The sequence below is a fragment of the Primulina tabacum genome, chromosome 2, assembly GCF_025594145.1.
Source record: "Primulina tabacum isolate GXHZ01 chromosome 2, ASM2559414v2, whole genome shotgun sequence".
NCBI lineage: Eukaryota > Viridiplantae > Streptophyta > Magnoliopsida > Lamiales > Gesneriaceae > Primulina > Primulina tabacum.
In genome coordinates this window covers 53,009,368-53,036,361 of record NC_134551.1, presented here as the reverse complement: position 1 = coordinate 53,036,361, position 26,994 = coordinate 53,009,368, and the positions used below count along the sequence as shown (strand labels likewise).

Below are 26,994 nucleotides of genomic sequence, written 5' to 3'. Positions count from 1 at the left end.
ATCAGATATGTAGAAGAAATAACTTAATAAAACAAAGAGCGAGCAAAGATATATATTTTTCGAATAAACATTTTAGGTCTAAATTTTTTTATTTAAAATATTAATTTTAAAATGTGATAAGTTGGCCTCTCTTTTAACTTGAATATGTCTCTTGTGAGACAGTCTCATGAATCTTTATCTGTGAGAAGGATCAACCCTATCGATATTCACAATAAAAAATAATACTCTTACATAAAAAATATAATTTTTCATTGATGACCCAAATAAGAGATCCGTCTCACAAAATACGACTCGTGAGACCGTCTCATAAAATACGATCCGTGAAACGATTTCGCACAAATTTTTAATCTTTAACTTTTATTTACATATAAAAGCCGGTATGCCCAAAAGCAAATCGAATAAACTATTCAAAGTGCACTGAAATTTTTTTATCGTATCAATGGAGACACATTATCAAATCCCTCCATCTCTATCTCAGCGTGTGTGTATATATATATATATATATAGTTACAAAACAAAACCATTATACTAATACTCTTCAATCTCAACCTTAAAAAACCCAAAATAATTTTTTTTTTAAAGGATCTCATCACAAAATTTGTCACGGGCTTAAGGGTGTCAAACGGACTTGAACCCCGTACTTGGGTTTTATTGTGAGAACCACCACGGGAGCGTGACGGTAATTTTCCGATATATCAAAACTGAATCTGGAGATCAACATGGCTAATATGATCTTGGCTTCCATCAGGGCAAAAGATTGACCTACACAATTTCTTGGACCCGCGGCAAAAGGGATGAAATGCCGACCCGTGGCGAACGACTTCGATGCAAATCTAGCGGGATTGAACTCGTTTACATCTTTGCCCCATATCTCTTCACTATGGTGAATGGCAAGCATTGGGATCCATATCGAGAGACCCTTTGGGATGCGAAGATCACCTAGCTTGATGTCTTCAAATGCCATTCGTGGAAGAACCGACGCTGGTGGATACAGCCTAAGTGATTCATTTATCACCATGCTCAACTGCAGTGGGGAAAAAATGTCATTGGCCGGCATTTTAGTATATCTTTGTGCACCAAAATCCAAAATTTTCAGAAAAAAATGAGCGGTGACACTGTATATGATATCCAGTACGTATCCCAAAAAAAAAAATCATCATAACAAGTAGCTCTATTTACCTAAACTAACAATAATTATGAGTTGCAGACAATCCAAAATTGCAGAACCCCGTTCAGTTTTTTTTTTTTACTAGGGTTGAGATGAGGTATATGTGTAATTTTATTATTCTGTCCACCAATCGTACTTATAATGAGATGACACTCATTTATTAAATTATCATTGACGCACAGAGGTGAATATGACTGGTGGACAGTATAATAAAACTATATATATATAGGCACACGCTTAACAAATATTTGTTTTTGTACCTCTTAATTAAATATAGAAAATTTTAGTACAGTTCTTTCACTACACTACTTTTGACTTAACTAATATTTTATGTATACAGAATTCTCTTTTTAAAATATTTTCGATCCTCGATTCAAAACTTTTGATTCACTAGAACCTTACACTTTACGATCTTCTTCACGTGGCATAGAATCACGCACAACCCTTGATGCGATCACATGAAAATATATAAATTTGTAAGAAATCAGTAGTTACCATAATAAATAGGAATATTTTTTAATTTTACTATATATAATTTACAACTATTCCCAGATCGAGTTAAGTGATCATAGAAATCCAGCTCATGTGATGCAAATGTTTGTTGCGACATGCATACGAATAATAATATATATTTTATAATCTCGACAAAGAAAATTATTTTATTATACGGGTTATTTGGATGGAATGATTAGACAAAAACTTTAGAATTGCTCAATTTTAAATAACGATTTTTGGACTTTTCAGGTGTTTCTAACCAAATGAACATGATCACAAATTCCAATTATAAGTAATGATTTTGATCACATTAAAAAATCAGAATTTCAAGAGTAGTTATAGTTATTCAAAAGGTCAAATTGAATTATTAATTAATATTTATTGTGATTATACATATTATTTGAAATATTAATGAATAATTTCTCTTCTTCCTATAATCCGAGTATCCTATCATTTAACTTGTTTCTACACAACAGTTGCATGTGATAACATTTCATTCACGTGTTGTGATTTTTTTTGAAATTTGTTATCAATCAACAATTTAATCAAACTACTCAAAAAACATTTTGTTGATATTTTTAAAAGAAACAAGAAAAGGGGGAAAAGGACTGAGAGTAAGGTGCGAGCAATACTCACCATAGTAAGCTTCGAGAGCTGATCGACAGACGGCGCACCACTGCCACAGACTTGTCTGACCTCCGCACGCACTTTCTCCTGCCAGTCCTGATTGCTCGCAAGCAACATCACTGTCCAAGTCAGCAACAGAGCTGTGGTCTCATGCCCGGCAAAAAAGAAAGTCTTGCACTCATCCATTATTACTTGTAAATTCAAACTGAACCCATTGCTCCTCTTCTTCTGCATTTCATTGAGTAAATTCCGAGCAAATCGTTCCCATGTGACCCGCTTCGCCCTATTTCTACGCAGTCTTTTCGACTCTGTATTATCTCCATTAACAGCCTTTCCACCTCCAGTTTCAGTGATTTTATTTCTCTGTTGTATTTGCTTGGGAAAAACCTGTACGCAGCCAATTTTCAATATCCTTATACTTTCAAAAGAAAAGTTTTATGTTTGAACATGATAGTTGCGTACCGGCTTCCAGGGAAGCACAAATGGCGGCTTGCTTGAGCACAAAGATGCTGCAAAACTGTTAACAGGTGAAATATTTGCTTCCCCTTTTCATAGTTGCAATCAAATTCAGTCCTTGAAATGATTTCAGCCGTTAGTCGGCTCATGTGTTCGCCTATCTCGAAATCTGTTCGGCCATTCTTTACTTCATTCTCCAGTGACTGCAGCATATGTTTAGTGCATTCCACCATGTAACCTGCGTAGCTCTGCCCACATTTTGTTAAAACTAAATATATTAATATTGACATTTGACATTTCTCGACATACTATTGATCAATATATATAAAACAAGTATACCTTTAGCTTGTCTCCCGTGAATGCCGGTGCCACTATATGTCGTTGATGGTACCAATCGTCCCCATTCGCCATTAACAAACCGTGCCCGATAAAATGCTTGGAACCCTGTTGTTGCAGCCATGATTTCCCGGAAATTGTGCTGTATTTAGATAGAAGTTCTTTGATAAGTTCGGATTCGGTTAAGCACATCCTGGGCTCAATCCCGTTCCAATATATAAATCTCTTCCCTACAAAAAAATATGCACCATCACGAATCTTGATCACGTAGAAAACATAACCGCGTACATGTAACATATCTCCATAATTTCATTAAATGAAGTTACCATATGACTGGGACCAAGAAACAAAATGAGGTAGGAGACGTCCCACGATATCGTGGTTGATCGAATCCATGTCGTGGGAGGTCGATTTTGCGACCATAGAAGCCAGCTCCAAGATGTTGCCGACTAGGAACCGGGGTTTTGGGCCGTGCACGCCCTGTTTTTCCATGATTTTCCTGATTCTTCTCGGGGTTATGTAGTAACATGATATAGTTTCGTAAATAACTTTTAGGAGGAAATAGAGGCTTAATATGAATATGGCCATTAAAACCACCAATTCCATGGTGGAAGATGGATTAAAAACACACAGAGGATATGGGAGAAACACTCTGTAATTTGTGCGCTAACCGAAAGAATGAGGATGGGTGTGGGGGGTTTTTGTTCGGTTGCAATGGGGTGTGGGGGAAGTGTGTACTTATAGTGCCAATGATAGGATATGGGGCACTTTGAAGAGATGGGACAATTAAAGCTAATTTGTTTAGTGAAAACTTTGAGCCATAATGATCATTATATTATTTTCAGTTTACTAGTATTTTTTTAAAAAAAATGGTTCGAAGAGGACGTCAAAATTTATTTTTTTTTTATCTTTTTCTTAAAACAAAAAAAAATTTTTTTTTTCTACCATGATATTATTATATTTTTTTATTGAAATTAAAGTTAAAAAAAAAAGATGTTTCGTAATGCATAACAATATGTATGAAAATATTTCAAATATTTAATTTTATATTACAAACGACGCATGTGCCTCAGTCGCTAGTATATATATATATATATATATATATAGCGTCGCTTAAGTGGACTTTTAAAATTAATTAATATTCATATACATATTTATAAACACATTAATTCAAAAAAAAAATGAAATCTTGTTTCTAAAAAAGTGGTTTTTTAATCAAGCTCAAGTGTATTAAAGCTTAAACAAGATTAAATGTGTATTTAATATTTATATACATGTTTATAAACATATATATTCAAAACATAAATGAAATCTTGCCTTTTTACGGTTGCTTAATCTAGCTTGAGTGTATTAAATCTTAAGCAAGATTATATGAGATTAAGCGCCACTTAAGCAGACTTTACGATCGCTTCTTTTAAATATTAATTCGCATACATGAAAAATTGAAAATTCATAGGAGACGAAAAATATACTTTAAACGTGTAAAATTTCTGAAATAAATTTAAATTTTCCTTTTCATATTTTAGTCGACGATTTAATATAAATTATTGACAGGAAAATAGTTTTGGTAACACGATTAATCAAATTATGTATAATTTAAGTTAGTTTTTTTTTATTATCTTTAAAACGAATAATTTATTTGCGTATTCTAATGATGGGCTCGTAGGTTTCAGTACTACCATCTGGAGAAAGGCCAAAATTCTTATTGAGCCCAATTAAAACCTCAATTTACTTTTCCAAGTCCAGTTTGAACCACTCATTTATCTATCTATTTTTATGAATGAATTGGTCAACAATGTATTTGAAATCTCTATGATTCAAATCCAAATCCGTAGATCAAAGAGATTCATCTCTTCTGATGTGATGTTCTTTGCTAGACAAAAACGCATGTGACACGATTTTATGGATCATATTTTGTGAGATGAATATCTTATTTATGTAATCCATGAAAAAATATTATTTTTTATACTAATAGTATTACTTTTTATTGTAAATATCGGTAAAGTTAATACGTCCTACCGATAAAAGATTCGTGACACCGTCTCACAAAAAACCTACTTTTTTTGCTAAATATATATTTTTTCAATCAGTTCGGGTACCCAACAGCAGCGACGTCCAAGTAAAAAAATAGTAAATTCAAATGCTTGGTTCGGGTTACGCCAAATTTTTTATATTATTTTTAACACGTGTCGATCAGCTACTGTGTTTTACAATACCAATTAGTCACCGCCATGTTACAAAATCATTAGCTCCTCTTCTATATAAGCTGTAGCAGTTGTTTCTGGGACCGTACTGACGTATTGGAAGGCGGGAGATGAAGATTTTTGTGAAGACTTTGAAGGGCTCCTACTTCGAGATCGAAGTGAAACCTGAAGATACCGTATGGATTTATCTTCTTCCCTGTCTGTCGCTCTGAGATGCGTAAATTAGTACACACATGATTGTATGTGTGATTTCTGCTTGAATTCCAATGGATTTTGTTATTGGAGAGCAATTAGGGTTCTTGATTGGCGCCTTTTGTGAGAGGTGATTTTCACTCATGGCGTTCGAGATTGTATGTGCAAGGTGCTTATCAAGAGTCCATTATTTTGTTGGGGATGGGGAATAAGCTGGTGTTAATTACCCGATTATTGTTGGTTGCTTTAGCAGTTATTTAAAAGCCGCTCAATTTTTTAGCCATCTGTTATGAGATGGGCATTTTCTTATATTGGGAAGGGCAAGAATGCAGTTGCATTCATCAATGGAATTCAATTGTTCTAGATGTGGATTTCCTATCTAATGCCTTACTTGTAGCCATGAGTTTGAACCCTGTTATTGCTTGTTGCAAAAATGTTTTTGGATAACTTCTCTTGGAATCATGATAAGTTGCTCCAATTCATGGGGTAAAATTATACGGTAAATTTGGTATCAGTTTAAACTTCTCTGTGCATAAGTAGTATTTTTCATTACCCCCTTTATTGTGTATATTTGTTTCTGGACTTCTATTTAATCCGCTCTGCACGTATTCTAATACATCACACTAAAAATCAAATATCAATCACAAATATGGCTAGCTATGGCCTTGCTGTTTTATAGTGAATAAGAGAAGGTTTCCTTTGGACTTGATAGAGTTTCTTAGTATCGATGGTCTGTTTTTTCCCCTGTTCTATGTTCATAGTCCGTATATTCTTAAAATTATTTGTTTTTCAGGTGGTGGATGTGAAGAAAAATATTGAGAAAGTTCAGGGTTCTGACTCCTATCCAGCTTCTCAACAGATGCTTATTCATCAAGGGAAAGTTCTTAAGGATGACACTACACTGGAAGAGAACAAAGTTGCTGAAAAAAGTTTTGTTGTAATTATATTGGCCAAGGTAATTACTATCCTTTCCTCTGGAGAAGCAGTAAAGCTAGTACTTATTTACTCTTTTTAGTGTCTGTCTCCTGCAAAACCTAGATGCTGGAATGCATTTTAATGCCAACGAAACAGCAATTTTTTTTTAATTATTGACCATATGCAAACGGGAAATTTTGTAGAATAAGGCATCATCAAGTGGAGCTTCAACTACATCTGCGGCACCACCAAGCACAGTGAGTTTATCCATCCCTATTTTTCCCTGTTTTGTCTTAGCGTGGTTTAACAAACTGGTTTGCATATCTTTTGTAAAACAAGGCATCATCAAGTGTAGCTTCAATTACATCTGCTGCACCAGCAAGCACAATGAGCTTATCCATCCCTAATTTTCCCTTTTTTGTCTTAACGTAGTTTAACAAACAAGTTTGCTAATTTTTTGTAAAACAAGGCATCAGCAAGTGGAGCTTCAACTATATCTGCTGCACCAGCAAGCACAGTGAGATTATCCATCCCTATGTTTCCCTGTTTTATCTTACCGTAGTTTAACAAACATGTTTGCATATTTTTAAGTTAATTATTTTCTCATGATTGATATCTTTAAACATCTGTATATCAAGAAATTACATTTTGCTTGTTTATTTGTTTTTTTTTTTTTGGAGAGTATTTAAATGTTGAACTAATTATTCAAGGGTAAGTGGGATGATCACGATGAGATATTATTTTTCTTAACATACTTCCATGATTTGAACTTAGTAGCAACCATTGGAGAAAATGAAGTCCGGAAACTGACACGTTTTAACATCTCATGAAGATAACAAAAGGATCACCACTAAAAATAAATTCACGAAAAAATGTATACAACACCAAAAAAATCAATGAAAACCCTGCAGTAGTTCCAAAAGTTTGAAGCATACAATATATGTTGCCTCTCTGTTGGGGGAGGTATCACGATGGTAAGTTATGTCGGTGAATGTGCAATTAATAAGCCATGGTTGTTCATTGAAGCTAACTAAAAATAGTTTAACACAACTCCTGCACAAGCAGGTGCAGTTGGAATGAATGCATAGAAGGTGAAGACGATATCTATAAAATAAACATCGCCAAAAAGGAAAAAATTAACGAATCTGTACCATGTAAGATCTCCAGTCAGCTTAAATGAACAACTGTACTTGCTTAATTTCCAAATATTATATCTATGTTTTCTTTAAGTTTTGAGTGGTTGTGACATCCGTCTGCACATGTTCTAGATATTACTTCCAAATTTAGGTATATGACACAGGATGAGGATTGAGAATGTCAAATCTGCTGATATGTTTTGTTTGTTTAATTGTCTCTTTGTAGGCCCAACCTACAAGTAATGCACCTCCAACTCAGCCTATAGCAGCGGCTCTGACACCTGCACCTGCTGTTGCGTCGTGAGTTCATATTATTCTTTTAGGTTTCAGCTATGCAGCAATAACAAATTATTTTATACTTCAATATTCCGATCAATAACTTCGGTTTCATGCATTTGCAGTCCACAATCAGGTCCAGAATCTGCTCCTGTTCCGGCACCTACCGCTGCTTTGGAGTAAACTGATCTGTTTATTGTGTGATATTTGGTTGGATATGTAACTTTTCATTACAAAGCAACATTTTTCTGTTCGAACAGCTCAATGACTGATGTTTATGGTCAAGCAGCTTCAAATCTAGTTGCTGGAAGTAACTTGGAGGGTACTGTACAACATATTCTTGATATGGGCGGTGGAAGTTGGGATAGAGACACAGTTGTTCGTGCACTCCGTGCAGCTTTTAATAACCCAGAGAGGGCTGTTGAATACCTCTATTCTGTCAGTCTCCACAATTCTTGTTCATTTTACTCTGTTTCTTTGCAATGAATGCAAAAAACGATAGTGAGAGTTAGAAATTACTGTATTTCTCTGGTTAGCTTAAATTAATATTCTCTACCTCCTATATCATGTTTATAATTGTTTGAGAAAAATGTCACCTCAGGGTATTCCAGAGCAAGCAGAACTTGCTCCTGCAGCTCAACTACCTGCTGCTGAGCTGCCTGTGAATCCTTCAGCTCAAGCTACGCAGCCAACTGTACCTTCAGGTGGACCTAATGCCAACCCTTTGGATCTTTTTCCTCAGGTCGTAATTTGTTACTCTTTAGATTTCATATGATCTTTTTTGGAGAGAGCAGGAAAAAATATTACCTTAGAAAAAATGGAAAGATTAGTAATTGCATCTTTCTGTTACTAGGGGCTCCCCAATATGGGCACAAATGCAGGTATCGGGAGCCTAGAAATTCTTCGCGACAGTCAACAGGTACTGAAGATGCTTTTCTAGACATTTTTTAATTAGAAATTGAACAATGGCTTGATCTTGTTTTCTTCTTTTTATTGTTCTCAGTTTCAAACTCTGCGAGCCATGGTGCAAGCCAATCCTCAAATATTGCAGGTTCTTAAATTACACCATTTAGTTATACTGGCTAGTAAATGTTAATGCTCTGGTATCACCTTTACGGCTTTTTATTGTATATTTACGTGTGTGCAGCCTATGCTTCAAGAGCTTGGCAAACAAAATCCACAACCAGTGAGAATGATCCAAGAGCATCAGGCTGACTTTCTACGCCTCATTAATGAACCTGTCGAGGGGGAAGGGTGAGAAAACTTGATTTACTTTACCTTTAACATTTTTTGCGTTCATATTTCCACCTAAGGGGAAGGGTGAGATTTACATGAATTGGTAGCATCTTTCTCATTCTCTTATTAGCTCTGATTATAACATTTGATGTTTCTAGGAACATATTAGGACAACTCGCTGAAGCAATGCCACAGGCCATCACTCTCACATCGGAAGAGCGGGAAGCAATTGAACGGGTGAGTTTTTCTTATTCAGTTAAAGTTTATCCATCACATGTATTTTAATGTAACCATTTAATCCATCTCATCATTTGGTTACTACACTTGTATTTCAATTCGTCTCCTTGCATGCTGCTGGGATATATCTATCATCTGATGTGGTAGTGTTAAATGTCGTCTTGTTGTATATAGTTGAGTGACGGTGACTTTTAAAGTAAATCCAATAACAATTGCTGAATTTGGCGAACCTTTGAAAAATTCGTTATTGGCGCATTTTCGTGAGTTGCAATACTTTTTCTGTTGCTATATTACCCCACAGTGGATTGCTCATTTTTGGTAACGCTAGCTGCAGCTTGTAGCTATGGGTTTTGATCGGGATTTGGTATTAGAAGTATTCTTTGCGTGCAACAAGAATGAGGAGCTGGCTGCTAACTACCTATTAGATCATATGCATGAGTTTGACGAGTGAAGTTGCTGCGTTATCGACTTGCCGTTTAATAACTCTCTGGCCGTATGGTTTTTTTTTTTTACAATACACAGTTTTCCTACCATTAATGGTATAAAATCTTTCTTTTTGTTGCACTTTTTTATGCAGTCGATATTTTCTTTTCAGAAACGAGATCTGCAACGACTTTAAAGATTGATATACACAATATTAATCGCTATGCGCTAAGAAACCAAGGAAAATATAGTTATTCTTCTCTTTCACCTAAAGTTAGAAAGTCCTAGATGTTACATATTTGAATTAATCATGTCAAGAGTTTCGGCCCCAATTCCTTTACGTGCGCGTTTTAGCTAAAAAATTTGCTACCAAATTATACGCTTTGAAAATGTGGGAGATATTTACCTCTATTTTGACAAAGTGATGGGCTTTCCCTTTACATGTTTTGGATCAGCTCAAATGGCATGAACAAACTCGGATGTGGCAGCAGCACAAAAAATGAATGGTTGGGGAGACTATTATTATTAAGAACATGCAAAATAAAAATAAAATATAACATTAGGAAATAAACTAGCCAAGAAAATTGCCGCCTCCTTTCAGCAAAACAACACGACCAGAAACTAAAGCTTTGCTTACCAATCATCGCCAAATTCGGTGATTTGAACAAGCAGTAGCCCATTGGTTAAGGCAACTGATCAGGCTTGGATTGGCTGGTGTGCTCCACCGTGGAGACAACCAAAGAGTCATCTTCGGTCTTCTCAAGATAGCTTATCATTTCCAATCGCAATTTCGGTGGATTGAAGTTCGGACAAGCCTTGCTTGTTACAATGGGAAGTTCCAGCGTTATGTTTATCAGATGCATCACTGTAGATTTCTTTGGTTTCTATATCAGTAACATCTGATAAAAGCCGTTTGTTCTCATTGCTGGGGGCTGTCACTGTGTGCTCGAATTCACCTCAGGCTTGATAAGACCGAATATTATTGTACAAGTCCGGGCTATCTGAATTGCTGGGCTCGATTTTATCACTCAGTTGATACAAATTGTAAGATTCGTTATCACCATTATGGCCATCTTCAGTAACATGGTGTTCTTCCATCTGATTGCTGTTATCTGCAACTTTACATACATTTGCTCCTTCATTAAGATCTTGATCTTCGGCAATGAGAATCTCCTTGTTGCCACAAGACGGGGAAGTTGAGTCTACGATACTACTGTCTGAGCAAGAGGTCGCTCTTTCTTCAGTAGGAACAGTTCCATTTCTCGAGGCAGGAAATGACTGGAATGTATCCCAGTCGTCATCTTCTTCGGCAGAACTGTTACTATCAGATTCCTCAGGGGAATCCTTTGGAGGGGCCAACTGAAGGGAACTGCTGGTTTCGTTTTGCTCTGTTGGTGAAGGTAACTTGATTACCAAGGGTGGCCCAGAGGATTCAGCTGGTTTTGCGATCTGGTCTTGTGTTACGGAAGCTCGAATAATGTCCTGAAAGCATTGGAATGAAATCGGAACCCCAAATTTTAATGCAGGAGATTGAAAGGAGAACTCAATCTTCAATTTCCCAAAGCATGGAATTGAAATTATGGAAATTTTAAATTTGGAGATTCCAAACAGGAAACAAAGTGATGCAATAACACCTAGAAACTCAGTAAAGTATCATGCACTCAGAAAAAAATAACGCGCACACAATATTTGATGTACCAACAAACCATTATTTTGTAGATAAAATTGTCTTGAAGCTTAAGCTGAGTAGACTATGAAATTAACTCATTCAGTGTCAAGAGAACTCACATGAATAACAGTTGAAATGGCAATAAACATTAGGATATCGACAGTAATGGTAACAAGAACAATTAGGAATCAGATAAACAAAGAAGAAAACTGATGAAAATAATGACAATAAACGAGTGAGAATGGTGACAGTAGCTATGTGACGCTTTTATCACAATTGTTTTGTTGCCTTCCAATCAATTATACCACAACCTGCACACTGTTTATTTTTAACGGGCACTTCTCATTCATTGATCTAAGACGAGTCTCGTGCAAGATGAGTGCAGAAGACGAGCTACTCAGCACTTGGCACACACTACACAACAAGCTCTAACTAAAATCAAAATTACTTCAACTGGCACTGTATACTTTAGTCATCTAAGTCTCTCAATACACGTATCCCTTTTCGAACCTACATGAACTGATGATGCTAGGATTGCAACACCGTGGAGACAAAACCAAAATCTTTTTTGACTCATTCCAGGAATACCAAAGCCTGAATAAAAAACTAAGAAAAGAACCTGAAGCTGCTGTCTTTGTGTAGCGGGCATAGCCAATAGAATCTCCTTCACGGAAACTGCTGAACTAGGAATTTGAGCAAGTTGTGAAACAATTTTTATAGATATGCTTCGTAAATCATGAACTTCCTGCAATTAAAATTGCTAATCAATAAGGAGAAAAATGAATATTAAGCATGCGATGCATGCCATATGCCATTGGGATTACCTGAGACAGAGAACCATGTGATACTGAAAAAACTGTGAGAAGAGCTTCCAAAAGCAGGTTTATCACACCTTTCTGATGATCACAACCCTTTGACAGGGTATGCAGAAGTGTTAAGATTTTCAGAGACTCCCCAGCAATAGCAACTGCTTTCTCTTTTAACATGTTTCTGCAATCAAAATCAAATTGCTGGACACACGAGGTGATGTGAAAATGAGACTTTAATTTTTGCCAAATGAAACTATAACCTCCAAAGCATTCCGAATTATGGTCAACAAATCTCCGACAAGCTCACCAACAAAAAAGATTAAGAAAGTATTTGATTCTGCACCAATTCCTTTCTGTAATATGACTTTAAGTACCTGCAGACTAACTGCCTGAATCTGCACAGTAACTTCTTGTTTCATATTTGAAAGTGAATGTCTCAAAAAAAAAAAAAAAAAAAAACACAATTAGGTTGGATTTGGATTCAGTGATTTGAAATCCATGATTTCGAATTTATTTTCATTATTAGATAAGTTAAATAGAAAAACTTAAATAATCGTCACAATGATTTTCAAATCACTCTAATATTACAAGGATTTGAAATTCACTGTGGATATTATAATTGTAGGGTGAATAAGCATGTAAATTGATTTGAATTTCTTTTGTGTAAGTAATCTAAAGAATGAATATACATTTAAATACATGGATTTCAAATCCTTCTGTCCCTGTCCGAATAAAACCTTAGACTTTGACCACCTGCATGTCAGAATCAGCAAGCATGGCCTGGATGCACTGAATGCTGTGATGCAGCATTCTGAACAGGACAGGGTTACTTTCTTGGCTATCTCCTGGAGCTTCAAAAACGAAAGCTAGAGAAGCAAGTGAAAAAACTTGTTCCACAGAAAAGGCAAGCTTCAAGTACAAAATTTTGCGCAAGTGGAAGCTCTTATTTTCCAATTGATGAATTGCATTGACGCAATCCTTTGTGAACCTAGCTGTTGCACTCAGACAAGCTCTGGTTATTGATGCCAAGTGGGTAATGCCATCAGCCACGAGTTCAGATTTTTCTGCAATAAAAGAATCATCAATACAACCCATTCTACATATTACTTGAAAAAACCTAATGGATCACTGACAAATACACATTCTGATGGAGTTGATTCTGCTAGAAATTGAATTTTAATTTGAATTCTATCCTATTTTTTAGCAGAATCAATTTACAATTTAAGTCCAAACCATATTCAGCTTCACTAGTAAAGGAATTATAACTAAAGGTTGAACTTTCTAAGAGATATAAAGCCTGCAAATGAAGATATGCTAGTTATTGCATTTAATTATTACACAAAACATTGAGGGGCAATCCACTTCATTAATTCTTCCCATATTTTGAGAAACACAAACACACGAGTTTGAATCCCAAACTCAAATAATGTTAATGGATCCGTTTATAACAAACCTTTCTTTTCCTTATTAAAACTGCCACTTAGAATTGACAATATTCTTACATAAGTTGGAAAAATGAAACATTACCTCGCAGGCTCGCACAGTATAAATTCTGAATTTATGGTCGCATCATTGTTACTTTTAATTTGCAGTAACTTCAAATGATTTCTCATTCTAGAAACTGGCAAATATGAGTGGAAGTCTTAAAAGAAAACCGGTAAAATATTTCGAGTTTCTGAGATTTACAATAGACATCTATTTATTTTTGTCTGATTATCTCAATGTAAATGATGATTGTATTTTTATGGTCTTTGCCCATCTCTATTTCTGATTGACTCAATATAATGATAAAAATGGTATTTGGTATTTGACCCATGTTGCAAGAAAATCATTAACAATAGTATCTGTACCAAATTAGTGCTTTGGTTTTATATAACATTTCTTTAAACAAGATGGAAATTATGCATTGGTGTTTGTGAAGTCAAGTCCTACAAACTCACCATGTCCCTTTAGTAAAGAAATGATAAACTTGACAAAGTCAAATATTCTTGCAAGGTATAACTCAGTTGATGCTTCTCCAATGCACTTGAAACCAATCAAGAGAAAAGGCATCAATAGTTTTAACTGCATCTGCATAAACAAACAATTGATAATGCTGGTAATCAAAGGAATTCCAAATTCAAGCACCACATGAGATGATATAACCCAGTGCATCAACGTTAAAGTAACAAAATATTTACTCAAAGACTGTCATTGAGGTACTCGCCATGAACCAGCATAAATGATTTAACCTACCCGAGGTTCAAAACGTTCCAATAGTGTGGAAGCTGTGATAAGTTGGACAGAAATAATGGTCTCCCAGCTTGATGAATAACAGGAATTAGGATCACTACTGAAATCAAGGTAAAATCAAATTTCATATCAGCCATTGAATCTTCTATAGCATCTCCAGGAAAACAGATACAAGATTAAGGTACCTTGGTAAAATCTTGAAAAAAGAAGTCAAGCAGAATTCTGATGTCAAATATGCAAAGTTCTCTTCTTCAAGGAAATCTTTCGGACATTTCTGAATGACCTGCTAAGGCCAGTCAAAGAACCGAGGGATTAAAACCAAAAGGTCCCTACAAAATACCCCACCGCTGCAACAATAACATGCAGAGTTTCCAGCTACCTCCTGTTTGTTCTGATAATAAACTATTAAACCCTCTAGTAAAGTTTTCAAGTTGAAGGAAAGAAAGATTGACTAATGTGATTCAAGCACTTGCAACCACAAACATAAAATTCTCATTACTCAAGCTCAAGGCATCAGAACCAGGCACTAGTTTCTCCCTAATGGCAAGAAGAGATAAGCCTACTTGAGATTGTGCTCGCATAACCATTTGTTGACATCGACTGGTAAATTGTCAAATTTATATTAATTATGTTCATTTTATGGGAGTTGTATGCATCTTTCACGAGAGCTGGATTAATTTACCAAAATAATAAATAAAACAAAAAAAATGAAATCAAATCATGACCTGTAGAATGATAGAGAATCCGAGCCTATCCCATGTATCTTCCCTGAAAATTAAGTGCGAAAAGACCTGCATCCATATCACACTTACAGATAAACACAGATTTCAACACAGCACACGTGTATAACCAGGTTCTAATATAACAGAACAGTCCACCCTATGTTTCTGTTTTTGTGATGCAGAAACTTCACACAAATCAAAAGGTGCAGAAAATGAACCAAAATCAGACAAAGGCATGGCACTCTTTATAAGTCTAACAATATGCAACAATTCTGTGCAGAAAATATTAAAAAGTAGAGATAAGTCATATTCTAAGATAAACTTGGAATTTATTGCATCATGTGATTGTCCTCTCTACCCGCAAATAATATTGGGAAACCCCAGATGCAAAAACTAGAAAAAACCGAAGAGGCTAATACACCGTTCTATTGTTTTCTGAACATACATACAGCAGCCTACCTGACAGCAATTGAAAAATCTAAACAAGAGAAGAATTCTTATTCGATTGTGGATACTTATCGTTTGGGAGAGATGATTGCCCTAGCCATGCGAGTTCAAATGGTAGCACTACAAAAATATGAGTTGTACCATTAGCACTAACTAAAATTTTAAGTAAAAAAGCAAGCACAAGATTGATGGATATCATAGCCAAGGTCACGCATTCCATTCCCAAGTTTGTGTAATTATCATGAAGGTGATCGATGGGAACAACAATTGTTTTTGTTAGGAAAGTGATTGTAACAAGGTGTTGGTCTGCTGTACAATTTATAAGATTAAAGTTATACCGTTGTCATTTATAAAATAGTAAGCAATTGACCGTACAATTGGTATCAGAGTCAAGATCCACATATCTGAATCCCATAACTTGCAAGTTAGTGTAATTATTGGGAATAGCTACTTGCCCATATTAAGAAAGTGTTTGATACGTTATGCTTCAACTACAGTACAATTTAAAAGAGCAATTTCATTTACAAAGCGGCAATGCTCGATATAAGAGTGTCACCTATTCGATTCCTATTAATTGCAAGTTGGTGTAATTATTGCGAAGGAAATAGGGAGTGACAATTGCTCCATCTAGGAGAGTGGAGAGCTGGCCAAACACAGTGTTTGGACTGCTCCACAACATAAAATATTCGAGGTTGTACGGTTTGCCAGTTATAATTATTGGTAAAGTGCTGGAACCCATACTTATACTATAGCTACAACACATTGTAGATTTAAAATGTCAACTGGTGTAAAATAGAAATCCGGCATCTATGCACACCTTCAATAATTCTTTACAAGCATCCACGGTGAGATATCCCGCTGCAAAAAATCTTTCGCTGATCATAGATTGAAACATAGGGAAGAATATGTCATATACTTTCGAGCATTGAGAATTGGAACCATCAACTGGGATGTCATTTTTGAACTTGGATGTGATGCAACATACTGGTATTATATATTCACTAGGGGTAACATCTTGCTCCTGAAATAAAATCAGAAGTAAAAAGCCCCAGAGAAAATTAAATTCATCTTTTCTCAACTCAACCATGCTGTATCTGGAAATTGGAATATCCTTTGATTTTTCACTTGCTGCAGATCCATTCAAATTTGAATTTGCAGGCACTGCATCCAACACCAATGCTTGAAGAATCATAGGCCAAGCTTCTTCTAAGCATGGTTGCAACTCATTTGAAACAACTGGTGTTTGAATCCCATCAAGAAACGGTTTCCACTGTTGTCACAGAAACAAGCACAGAAAATTCAATAGGGGCTATAATTATTTTTTCCCCGCATTGCAGTAGTCTTTTCTTCCAGTGAAGCAGGTCAGATGATGAAAGAAGGAAAGTCTCCAAATACAAAGCTTACATTTTCCAAATCTAGATGGAAGCGGACATAGCAGTAGTCATTCAAGAGAGAGAGCCAATATGACCCTAGAATGCTAGAACTCTTTGAAAATAATGGAAGTAGTGCTAGATATTCGTCACGTCATCACCTTGTTTCCTTAAAAAAGTAAACATATAGCATTTGAGAGATGCATGAACTGTCAGGAGCCTTATTTTGATCTGAAATTTATTGGGAAAAAAATGAGTATCTAGCAGAGGCACCTTCATATTTAATCATTACAGATTTTCTTCAAAAGTTGATGCAAAATCAATGGCATGAAGCCAAGAATATTGTAAAAGTTAACTCTCACAAAGAGCTACAAAGATTTCTTGAATAAACTACACCTTGCATGAGACCCATTCAGCATAGGATGGATAGTAAAGGCAATTAAAGTCATCCAAATGACGTGCAATCAATGAAAATATTCTCTTGACGGCAACTTGATCTCGACTAATAATCCCACTTGTAAGCATCTGGACATCACACACCACGGTATGTAAATCAATGAACGTGAATTCACCTCGGTAAACAAAGAAAAAAACATGGCTGAATTTACACCTTCGTCGCTAGCTGCAGCCCAGCTTCCAGTAGGATTGGGCTCGACAATGAGTCCAATGCACTTCGTACTGCAGATACCAATTGGGCCTGGGTGAGTCAGTTTTAATCAGTCAACCACTAACAAAGATGTATATTGCGCTGTGGAATTAACCACACTGACTCGAACAAAAAGTTTCTGGGAAGACCGAGCTTAATCAGGAAATTGAGATTTAAGTGGAAAAGTTTGCACGGAGAAGCAAAATTAAACCTGATATTGTTCCAGAAGGACGTGGTCTGGAAGATCAGGGTCCAGAGATGCTGCAAACTAATAATCCACAAAAATATATTGAATTTCATGATAATAATTGTTAAACGCAGCATAAAAATGGTCAATGTTATTCAGAATTGAGAAAGAAAGAGCCACCTTTAGCTATGAAAATAGGAGTATGACTAAAAATCAAAAGGGGCATAAACTCGGTCAAAATTGTTTTAAATTTACTTAAAATCACCCTTAGTAATGAAAATAGGAGTATGTCTATTTAAGCATAAAGCAGGAGAAAGCCAACCAAGACATCAGGAATTTAAACTTGCAAACAAGCAATGTGTCGTTCACTTGACTTTGAGAAGCATTTGGATGACATTCATATCAGAAACAAGCGAGCAACCATGTGGCCTCCATTTGGAGACATTAAGCAGTGGAATATCAAACTAACTGGTGCCTCTGGGTTGCCAAACTCCCATTGCACAGCCAACCATGCAATTAAGCGAAGATGCATGAATATCGTGCCCAAATACAGGTGCAATTATTTCAACATTAATAAATATCCACACTTTTAGTCAAAATAAAGCCAGTTTTTATTTCCAACTAGATCAGTCTCCTCAAAGATTCAAAATTTAAAAGCTTAAAAAATCTTGCAGAGTGAAATGAATAATTCGCATATAGAGGTAAGAAACATAAAATGCAACCTTGTCCATGACTGTGCATAGAAGTGACGCACCAATTGGCTGCATTTTTTCGAACTGAATGGTGTTTATCTGTAAATATTGATGCGATGAATATCAACAATCTAAGACATTTTCCAGAAAATTTAAGCACAGTTATATCAGTGGTTTTACATCCATCACCTGGTAAGCAAGGGAAATGAGCTCTTGCAATTGCAGAACCAGCCAGTCTATGGAAATAAGTCTTTTAGCAGTTTGTTGTCTTGCCAATAAGAGGTCAAAGTGAGCAGGATTTTCACCAACTGCGTGCGGAAGATGATTCAGGCACCTAATTCCAAGCATGTTTAAGCGACAATCATCAAATGAAATAACCATATCATTTTCTTGAACAGTTAATATAAAGATACACCAGACATTAGTGTAGCACCTTAGTCATGGTATATCAGTCAAAGGACGTGACATTATCACAACGAATAAAAGGCTGCCGTGTACAAAATTAGTATAGCGCCTCTAATTATGATATATCAGTCCTACAATGTAACATCAGCAAAATGCATAAAAGGCTGCAGTGTACAATTTCTTAACTTTTGTATCATCGCGTTGCAATCTTCATTTTTACGTGTATCATACACTTTATATCAGAAAATAACACTTACGAATTCCACCATCTACAAAACCTAATACATTCCATGCATTTGGAATCTTAGGTTTCTTAAAAACCTATAATTTGAAACACTTCTTGTTACAGGAGATAACTGATTAAAATCAAGGGGAGAATATATCCACTCCCCTGAGATTTGGTCAAACATCAGGGAATTAGAACGTAATTTTAAAATCAAATTATTGAGCCCAAATGATGAGGATCCTCGCACTTTCGATGCAATATACATGTTCACTGGTTTGAACTGCTAATTATCATAATTTTCTTCACTCTCGAAGCCTAATCACAGCAAAGCAGAGAATCCAACAGCTAATCCTCTTGACCTCATTTACCGCTTCAAATTCAGAATGTCACATCTCATCCTCTCAAACATACTAATGGGAATCCGTTCAGGGAAGAGGATCATGAATCATATTAAGTTTTTGCTGACATTCGAAAACACTAGAAACAATTCAGCCAGGAAACGTCAAAAGGCTAACACATGAGTCACGACAACACATTTGTAATGCTATCACTACCTAATCATACCAACCTTTAATCGAAGCAAGAGAAATCAGCAAAAAGAAACCACAATAACTGAAAAAGATGAAGGAAAACAGCTTAATCAATGAGATAAAAGGCCGGGTCACATACTCGGCAGCAAAAACTCTCGTTCGGTATCTGAGGTGCTTATCTCTATTAAAGTTAAGACTGGCGTAATCCACAGCGTAACTTGGAATTGGTGAATTTTTGGAGCTAGACACCATGTTCTCATCATCTTCGTCAAAATTCAAGCTTCTCTCACCACCATCCAGCAGAATTGAAGAATCATTCACTAAATTGTTGCTATTGCTTGCATTGCGTCTCGATGATGTAGAAAGAATCTAAATGAATTTGATAAAAATATCGTCTCATCACACATTTTTGAAGATTTAACTATAGATGGTTGAATAACGGATCCATTTGCTATAAGCACAGACAAACTGCATTATCAGTATTCTAGTAGGTGAAACTAACCATGTTACGACATATCGACAGCCACCAAGATGATCTTGAAGGGCATGAAGCATAAAGCAGTGTCATAATAGTGGTACGCGCTAACTGTCCAATCCTGTGAAAATGTAGAAGTTAGAATATTTCTAAATTATGATAGTGTGACAATTAAAACAGAACCATAAAACTCAAAAAGTGTAGGTACATATCTATGGGTGGCTATTTTTCAATTGGGCCAAGAAAAAGTAAATAATCGCATTCCAATTACAAGAGTAAAATGAATATTGATCTTCTTCAATGCCAACAATTTCAAGTTATTTTCTAATAGACATGTTTCATTGAATAGGCATCAGGGATTCCAATACATAAATCAGAAGAAGCATGTGATCCTCAACAACCAAAAAAGAAAAATTGTAATGGTACAAGTACCTCAATAAAACCAAATAAACCATCAAAGATATTCAGGGAACTATACAGAGGAAAACAATTCTAACCTCATTTCTGTACAAGGAACAAATAGCCAAAGGCATGAAAAAATTAATGTTTCATTGCCCAATAAAGTGCAACAAATATTAACCAATATTATACATGATGCTTGATAAACCTTACTCTGTATCAGTCTCCTGGTCCAGCATGTGAAACAAGGTTTCTTCTATTTGTTCATCAATGATGGAAACCTGTAACATGGTCATCAGAATAAGCTACTAAATTATAATTCAAACCTTGGAAAAAATCAGTTAAGCCACACAGCATATTCTTTATTTCAATATACAGCTTTTGAGACCAAGAAAGTGTATCCATATTGTAAGTTTTAGGAATAAAATTCACATACTTTATTGATCATCAACCCTAGCATATATAGTACATTTGAGAACAGATAGAAACTAAAACCTAGCATAAAACTAGGAACAAACTCAACAACTAACAAACCTCCTAACAATCAGGGAGGAAATCAAGGAAAATAAAACAATAAAAGGATAAAAAGGAATAACAACCAGAACTCTAATAAACTGCCTATCCTAACACTCCCCCTCAAGTTGGTGCATAAATGTCTATCATGCCCAACTTGCTTATACAACTCTCAAACATCGGTTTAAATAATCCCTTGGTGAAGATGTCAGCGGCTTGCTCGGTTGATAGAACATATGGAGTACAAAACAGACCATTATCTAGCTTTTGTTTTATGAAGTGTCGATCCACTTCAATGTGTTTAGTCCGATCGTGCTGAACCGGATTATGAGCTATGCTAATCGCTGCCTTATTGTCACAATACAGTCTAATCGGAAGAGTAGCCTCAATTCTCAGGTCCTGTAACACTCGTTGAACCCAAATAGCCTCACATATCCCATTAGCCATAGCTCTAAACTCGGCCTCGGCACTGCTACGCGCTACAACATTCTGTTTCTTACTCCTCCATATGACGAGGTTCCCCCACAAGAAAATACAGTAGCCCGAAGTTGATTTCCTGTCAGTAATAGACCCAGCCCAATCAGCATCTGTGTAAACTTCCAACTTCTTGCTCTCACTCTTCTTGAAACATAAGCCCTTTCCTGGACACCCCTTTAGGTACCTTAGGATTCTGTTAACGGCTTCAAGATGGTCTCTAGAGGGAGCGTGCATAAACTGACTCACTAGGCTCACAGCGAATGCTATGTCTGGTCGAGTGTGAGATAGATAAATCAATTTACCTACAAGTCTCTGATACTGATGCACATCTGCGGCATTCTGAGTGGTGGTCTCCCCGAGTTTTTTATTTGCATCTATTGGAGTCTCAGCGGGTTTACAGTCGCTCATGCCTGTCTCTCTTAGCAAATCCATGATGTATTTGCGTTGGGAAACAGCCAGCCCCTTGCTCGACCGAGCAAACTCCATAGCTAGAAAATACCGAAGCCCACCTAGATCTTTGATCTCGAATTCCTTTGATAGTTTTTCCTTCAACGAACTCATCTCCTCAATATTATCACCTGTGAGAATAATGTCATCCACATAGACAATCAAAACCGAGACTTTCGATCCCGAGAACTTTGTGAACATAGTGTGATCGGATTGCCCCTGCACATAGCCTTGTTTCAACACAAATTGGGTAAATCTTCCAAACCAGGCTCTTGGAGACTGCTTGAGACCGTATAAAGCCTTCTTCAACCTACAAACTTTCTTACCACATGTACCTTCAAATCCGGGAGGAGGATCCATGAAGACTTCTTCCTCTAACACTCCATTTAGGAAGGCGTTTTTCACGTCGAGTTGTTGAAGAGGCCAGTCCAAATTTACAGCAATGAACAACAGCACCTGGATAGTATTCATCATCGCAACAGGTGCAAAGGTCTCTGAATAATTGATGCCGTATGTTTGTGTGAAGCCCTTGGCCACAAGGCGTGCCTTGTATCTTTCAAGTATCCCCTCTGCATTAAATTTCGGTGTAAATACCCATTTACACCCAACGGTAGACTTCCCCACAGGCAGCTTCTCAAGAACCCAAGTCTGATTTTTCTCAAGTGCACCAAGTTCCTCGTGTACAGCTTTCTTCCACTCAGGACTCTCTAAGGCTTCTTGAATATTTCTTGGAATATGGACAGAGGAGACATTACCTGAAAACATTGAGAATTGTGGAGGCAATCTAGAATAGGAGACAAAGTTTGATATAGGGTATTTGGCACATGATCTTCTTTCTTTTCGTAGGGCAATTGGGAGATCCAGAGGGGTAGGGAACTTACCTTCAGAAGATGGCTCTGAGTTGGACTCATGGTCAAGTTGAGATATGATGTCTCTCCCTCCTTGATGTGAAACCCTTCGCTGGTAGACTTGCTCATAGAATTTTCCTCTTTGAGTATTACCCTTATCAATTGGTGAAGATTGAGGAATACTTGGGCTAGTAGGACTAGATTCTTTATTATGCGAAATTTTTGAGTAGTCCACATTTATGTGGTCAATGTTTCCCACAATTTTAGGACTTGCTGGTATAACAACCAAGTCCTCATGTAATTCAGGGATAGTTTCCTTATTTTTGGGAGTTAATTCAATAGAAATATTAGGACTTTTAGTATTTTCATTTATTCCAAAAATAGATTTATCACCCTGATTGTAGAAACCGAAGGAGGCGACAAAAAACTTAAATCATCATCTTCACTAGTCCTTATCTCCCCCTGAAGATGAGACCCAAAAAACGATATTTCTTCAAAAAAAGAAACATCAAAAGACACATACAGTTTTTTTGAAGTTGGATCAAAACATTTGTACCCTTTTTGAGTGGAACCGTAGCCAACAAAAACACATTTTTTAGCCCTAAGATCTAATTTACTCATGTTTCGATCAAGATTTCTCACAAAAACAGTACATCCAAACATTCGCAGAGGTAGAGAAGAAGAGAACAATTTCGAGTTTGGAAAAATGTCTTTGAGAATAACCAGTGGAGTTTTAAAATTGAGGACTTTGGATGGTAATCTATTAATTAAATAGACTGCTGTTAGAACTGCTTCGCTCCACAAATATTTCGGGACCTGATTAGAGAACATAAGTGCTCTGGTGACTTCTAATATGTGCCTATTTTTTCTCTCAGCCACACCATTCTGTTGTGGAGTACCAGTGCATGAGCTCTGTTGGAGGATACCATGCTCCTTAAAATATTTGCCTAACGTTTCTTTAAAATATTCTCCTCCATTGTCATTTCTTATCATTTGGATAATTGTTTGAAATTGATTGACAATCATGTTGTGAAAAGTTTTAAAAATCGGTTCAACCTCAGATTTTTCTTTCAATAAAAAACCCCAACAAACACGTGAGTGATCATCTATGAAAGTGACAAACCATTTTTTTCCGAGAACACCTGTAACACTAGAAGGACCCCAAACATCACTATGGATTAGTGAGAAGGGTCTACTAGGTTGATACATTTTTGGTTGATACACAGTCTATGATTTTTAGCTAGAGCACAAATTTCACATTTAAACAATGAAGGATTTTTATTCAAAAACAACTTTGGAAACAACTTTTGCATATAAAAGAAACTCGGGTGTCCTAAACGATAATTCCATAAATAGACTTCATTATTCAGATCAATAGAGGTAGTCTCCAAACCAGAGAATGCTTGAGCAACTTTACAAGAGTCGATTTCCCCATCAAGGAAGTAGAGTCCACCATATTCCCTAGCATTGCCAATCATCTTCCCCGAGTCCACCTCCTGAAAAACACAATGAGAGTTTGAAAATTTAGCTTGACACTTAAGATCTTGAGTTAGCTTGCTAATAGATACAAGGTTACAAGACAATTTAGGAACATGGAGAACATTTGAAAGGGTAATAGATGGTGAGAGTTTGATGTCTCCTATTCCTGCAATCGGGTTGAAGGAACCATCTGCAATCCTAACTCTTCTATTACCTGCACACGGTTTGTAAGTGGAGAAAAAAGAAGACGAACCAGTCATGTGATCGATTGCACCTGAATCTATGATCCAGGTACATTCGGGTTTAGAACACATGAGAGAAACAATAGGACGCTTACCATTTTGTGCGACAGAACAGTTGGTGGAAGATGGGGTTGGATTTGAGGTTCGGAGTAACCTAACAAGTTGATCTACTTGGTCCTGAGTGAATGGAAACTGTCCAGAGTTGATTGGAGTTCCTTGAGAAATCTCAGTCACCGTTTGTAGCGCCTTCTCAGACCGTTTCTTCCAACCAGGTGGCTTTCCGTGAAGCTTCCAGCAAGTTTCTCGAGTATGCCAGGCTTTCTGGCAGTGGTCACACCAGGGCTTCTTCTTCTTATCAGTATTCGGAGTTGAGTCCGAGTCTCGAGATACCAAGGCTGAGTTATCACTCACCGGGCCAATATTGTTCTCGGCCTGGCTATGCATCACCTTCTTCCTGCTCTCTTCTTGGCGAATTTCAGAGAAAACTTCTCTGATCGACGGAAGTGGTTTTCTTCCAAGTATTCGTCCTTTAACTTCATCGAGATTTTGATTCATTCCAGCCAAAAATATGTATACCCGATCATTCTCCTCTCTCTTCTTTTGTCTCGCATAATCATCCTTGCTGGCCCAGACATCATCGTAGTGTTGATCCAGCTCCTGCCACAAAGCCGCCATCTCATTGTAGTAAATGGTTACCTCACGATCACCCTGTTTCAGATTCCAGAGTTTTGCCTTCAACTCGAATATCTGAGATGAATTCTCGGAGTCTGAGTATGTCTCTTTTACAGAGTCCCACACATCTTTCGCAGTCTTCATGAACATATGTGGTCTGGCGATTGAGGTGTCCATGGAGTTGAGAAGCCACGCCATCACAAGAGAGTTTTCTGATCTCCATGTTTTGTATGTTGACTCTGTCTCAGCCGGTTTCTCTGCCTCTCCAGTCAAATACCCCAGTTTTCCACGCCCATCAATTGCAAGTTTTACGGACTGTGACCACTCCAAGAAATTCTGCCCATTTAGACGATGGACAGTAATTTGAATCGAGGTAGAAATTCTAGAGGTTGCCTCTGATTCAGAGGTTAGCCCAAACGAGCCAAAATTTATTCCTTTGTTGGCGGCCATGAGAGGTTAGGAACCTGGCTCTAATACCATGTAAGTTTTAGGAATAAAATTCACATACTTTATTGATCAACAACCCTAGCATATATAGTACATTTGAGAACAGATAGAAACTAAAACCTAGCATAAAACTAGGAACAAACTCAACAACTAACAAACCTCCAAACAATCAGGGAGGAAATCAAGGAAAATAAAACAATAAAAGGATAAAAAGGAATTACAGCCAGAACTCTAATAAACTGCCTATCCTAACACATATAATTAACTTCCCAAAATGTTGGATAGGCTATTTTGTTTAATGTCTTTTTCAAAATCTTTTCAATGCTACTACAAGAATCAAGTTTTGAAAAATCAAGCGGAGAAGTGTGCATCTTTCCACTGCTTCAATAAAAAATGTAACAAAGATGGTCGTCAAAAAATAGTTTCTGTTACTAACCGGGTCTTTTTCAATGAGGTGTCGTAGAGTGGACAAAGCAAGATGTCTAAGAGTTGGCTGCCACAATGACATAAAGTCTTTTAGAAGCAGCATATGAATCAATCAAACCAACTGAAGGAGCAACAAATGATTATTACTTGTCGAGAGATCAGAGTTGGGAGGAGAGTTTGCACATGGCAATGCACAGAAACTGCCTGTGGTGCAAAAAGAACAAGCTGTTGTGTAAAGCGTACACTCCTGTCCAGATGATAATAAAAGGTGGAAATAAACAACTGGTTAGTTAAGATTCAGCACAGATAGTTCACAGCTCAATCAACTCCCAACGACATCTTAAATGACAAGATGACACCGAAAAGCCATAACGTTCAGATCCATTGCAACAAATTATAAAGTTAATTAAATTACTTTCTTTTAAAAACAAACAATCAAACACCATAGTAAATAAATAGTTATGTAGACATACTCGAGGAGTGTTGCAGTTTCTTGGCAGGAGCTTATCTCTACAATGGCCGACTATGCAAAAAAGCATCATTTAGGTGAAACCCAATAATATAAGAAACAAACAGGAAGAATACGTCTGAATAGAATAAAATATATCTTAAATATTATTAAGAATATACCAAAAGGGCAGTCAATAATTTTAAAGTAATTACTCTAAGTCAAAACTCACATCTCAGGAATATGAAGAACAAACCTTACAGCGTGAGAAGAAAATGCTATCGGGGGCAAGTTCAGGACCTATAACAGCAACAATAGCATTTATGAGGCAGCCCACAGCTTGCTGCAGGTCAACTAAACCACTCTCCTCTGACAGGAGGATCTCCATGGCAAGGCCAAGTGTTGCCTGCAATAATAAAACATACATAGAAAAACCGGATGATTGTTAGTCAAATTCAAACCCGATTGTTTTGCATCTTCAGAAT

General features: G+C 36.6%; 4 protein-coding genes across 5 annotated transcripts in view; 1 reads left to right on the top strand and 3 right to left on the bottom strand.

The window, feature by feature from the left end:
* Nucleotides 1-441: 441 nt before the first annotated feature.
* LOC142538072 (cytokinin hydroxylase-like) lies at nucleotides 442-3,851 on the bottom strand. The gene is given in 6 exon segments (XM_075643515.1): nucleotides 442-1,024; nucleotides 2,300-2,538; nucleotides 2,541-2,677; nucleotides 2,753-2,994; nucleotides 3,086-3,312; nucleotides 3,409-3,851. Coding segments are annotated over 6 exon segments (1,548 nt in total). The 5' UTR covers nucleotides 3,689-3,851; the 3' UTR covers nucleotides 442-601.
* Nucleotides 3,852-5,314: 1,463 nt separating this feature from the next.
* LOC142536928 (ubiquitin receptor RAD23d-like) lies at nucleotides 5,315-9,787 on the top strand. Of its 2 annotated transcripts, XM_075642373.1 has the most exons (13): nucleotides 5,315-5,462; nucleotides 6,272-6,433; nucleotides 6,597-6,650; nucleotides 6,863-6,910; nucleotides 7,756-7,829; nucleotides 7,931-7,984; nucleotides 8,066-8,243; nucleotides 8,407-8,547; nucleotides 8,659-8,724; nucleotides 8,809-8,856; nucleotides 8,953-9,059; nucleotides 9,200-9,278; nucleotides 9,613-9,787. In XM_075642373.1, the coding sequence occupies exons 1-13, from the start codon at nucleotides 5,397-5,399 to the stop codon at nucleotides 9,727-9,729; spliced, it is 1,194 nt and encodes a 397-aa protein (XP_075498488.1). In that variant the 5' UTR covers nucleotides 5,315-5,396; the 3' UTR covers nucleotides 9,730-9,787. The 2 variants fall into 2 exon arrangements, with proteins under 2 accessions (XP_075498488.1, XP_075498489.1); XM_075642374.1 differs by lacking the exon at nucleotides 6,863-6,910.
* Nucleotides 9,788-9,947: 160 nt separating this feature from the next.
* LOC142536930 (protein SWEETIE-like) overlaps nucleotides 9,948-26,994 on the bottom strand; it is a 41,531-nt gene continuing 24,484 nt past the window's right edge. The window contains 24 exon segments of the mRNA XM_075642377.1: nucleotides 9,948-11,183; nucleotides 11,990-12,115; nucleotides 12,195-12,380; nucleotides 12,440-12,574; nucleotides 12,933-13,243; nucleotides 14,120-14,249; nucleotides 14,415-14,511; nucleotides 14,597-14,694; nucleotides 15,137-15,202; nucleotides 16,398-16,850; nucleotides 16,985-17,103; nucleotides 17,106-17,181; nucleotides 17,347-17,475; nucleotides 17,561-17,647; nucleotides 17,808-17,864; nucleotides 18,506-18,574; nucleotides 18,665-18,809; nucleotides 19,776-20,005; nucleotides 20,139-20,232; nucleotides 20,724-20,791; nucleotides 26,072-26,128; nucleotides 26,209-26,308; nucleotides 26,535-26,584; nucleotides 26,766-26,915. Of these exon segments, the coding sequence (XP_075498492.1) occupies nucleotides 10,659-11,183; nucleotides 11,990-12,115; nucleotides 12,195-12,380; nucleotides 12,440-12,574; nucleotides 12,933-13,243; nucleotides 14,120-14,249; nucleotides 14,415-14,511; nucleotides 14,597-14,694; nucleotides 15,137-15,202; nucleotides 16,398-16,850; nucleotides 16,985-17,103; nucleotides 17,106-17,181; nucleotides 17,347-17,475; nucleotides 17,561-17,647; nucleotides 17,808-17,864; nucleotides 18,506-18,574; nucleotides 18,665-18,809; nucleotides 19,776-20,005; nucleotides 20,139-20,232; nucleotides 20,724-20,791; nucleotides 26,072-26,128; nucleotides 26,209-26,308; nucleotides 26,535-26,584; nucleotides 26,766-26,915 (3,558 nt within the window). The 3' untranslated portion in view covers nucleotides 9,948-10,658.
* Nucleotides 23,203-25,697, bottom strand: LOC142536929 (uncharacterized). Its single transcript, XM_075642376.1, has 2 exons — nucleotides 24,612-25,697; nucleotides 23,203-24,291 (listed from the first exon to the last, which is right to left on the bottom strand). The coding sequence occupies exons 1-2, from the start codon at nucleotides 25,636-25,638 to the stop codon at nucleotides 24,257-24,259; spliced, it is 1,062 nt and encodes a 353-aa protein (XP_075498491.1). The 5' UTR covers nucleotides 25,639-25,697; the 3' UTR covers nucleotides 23,203-24,256.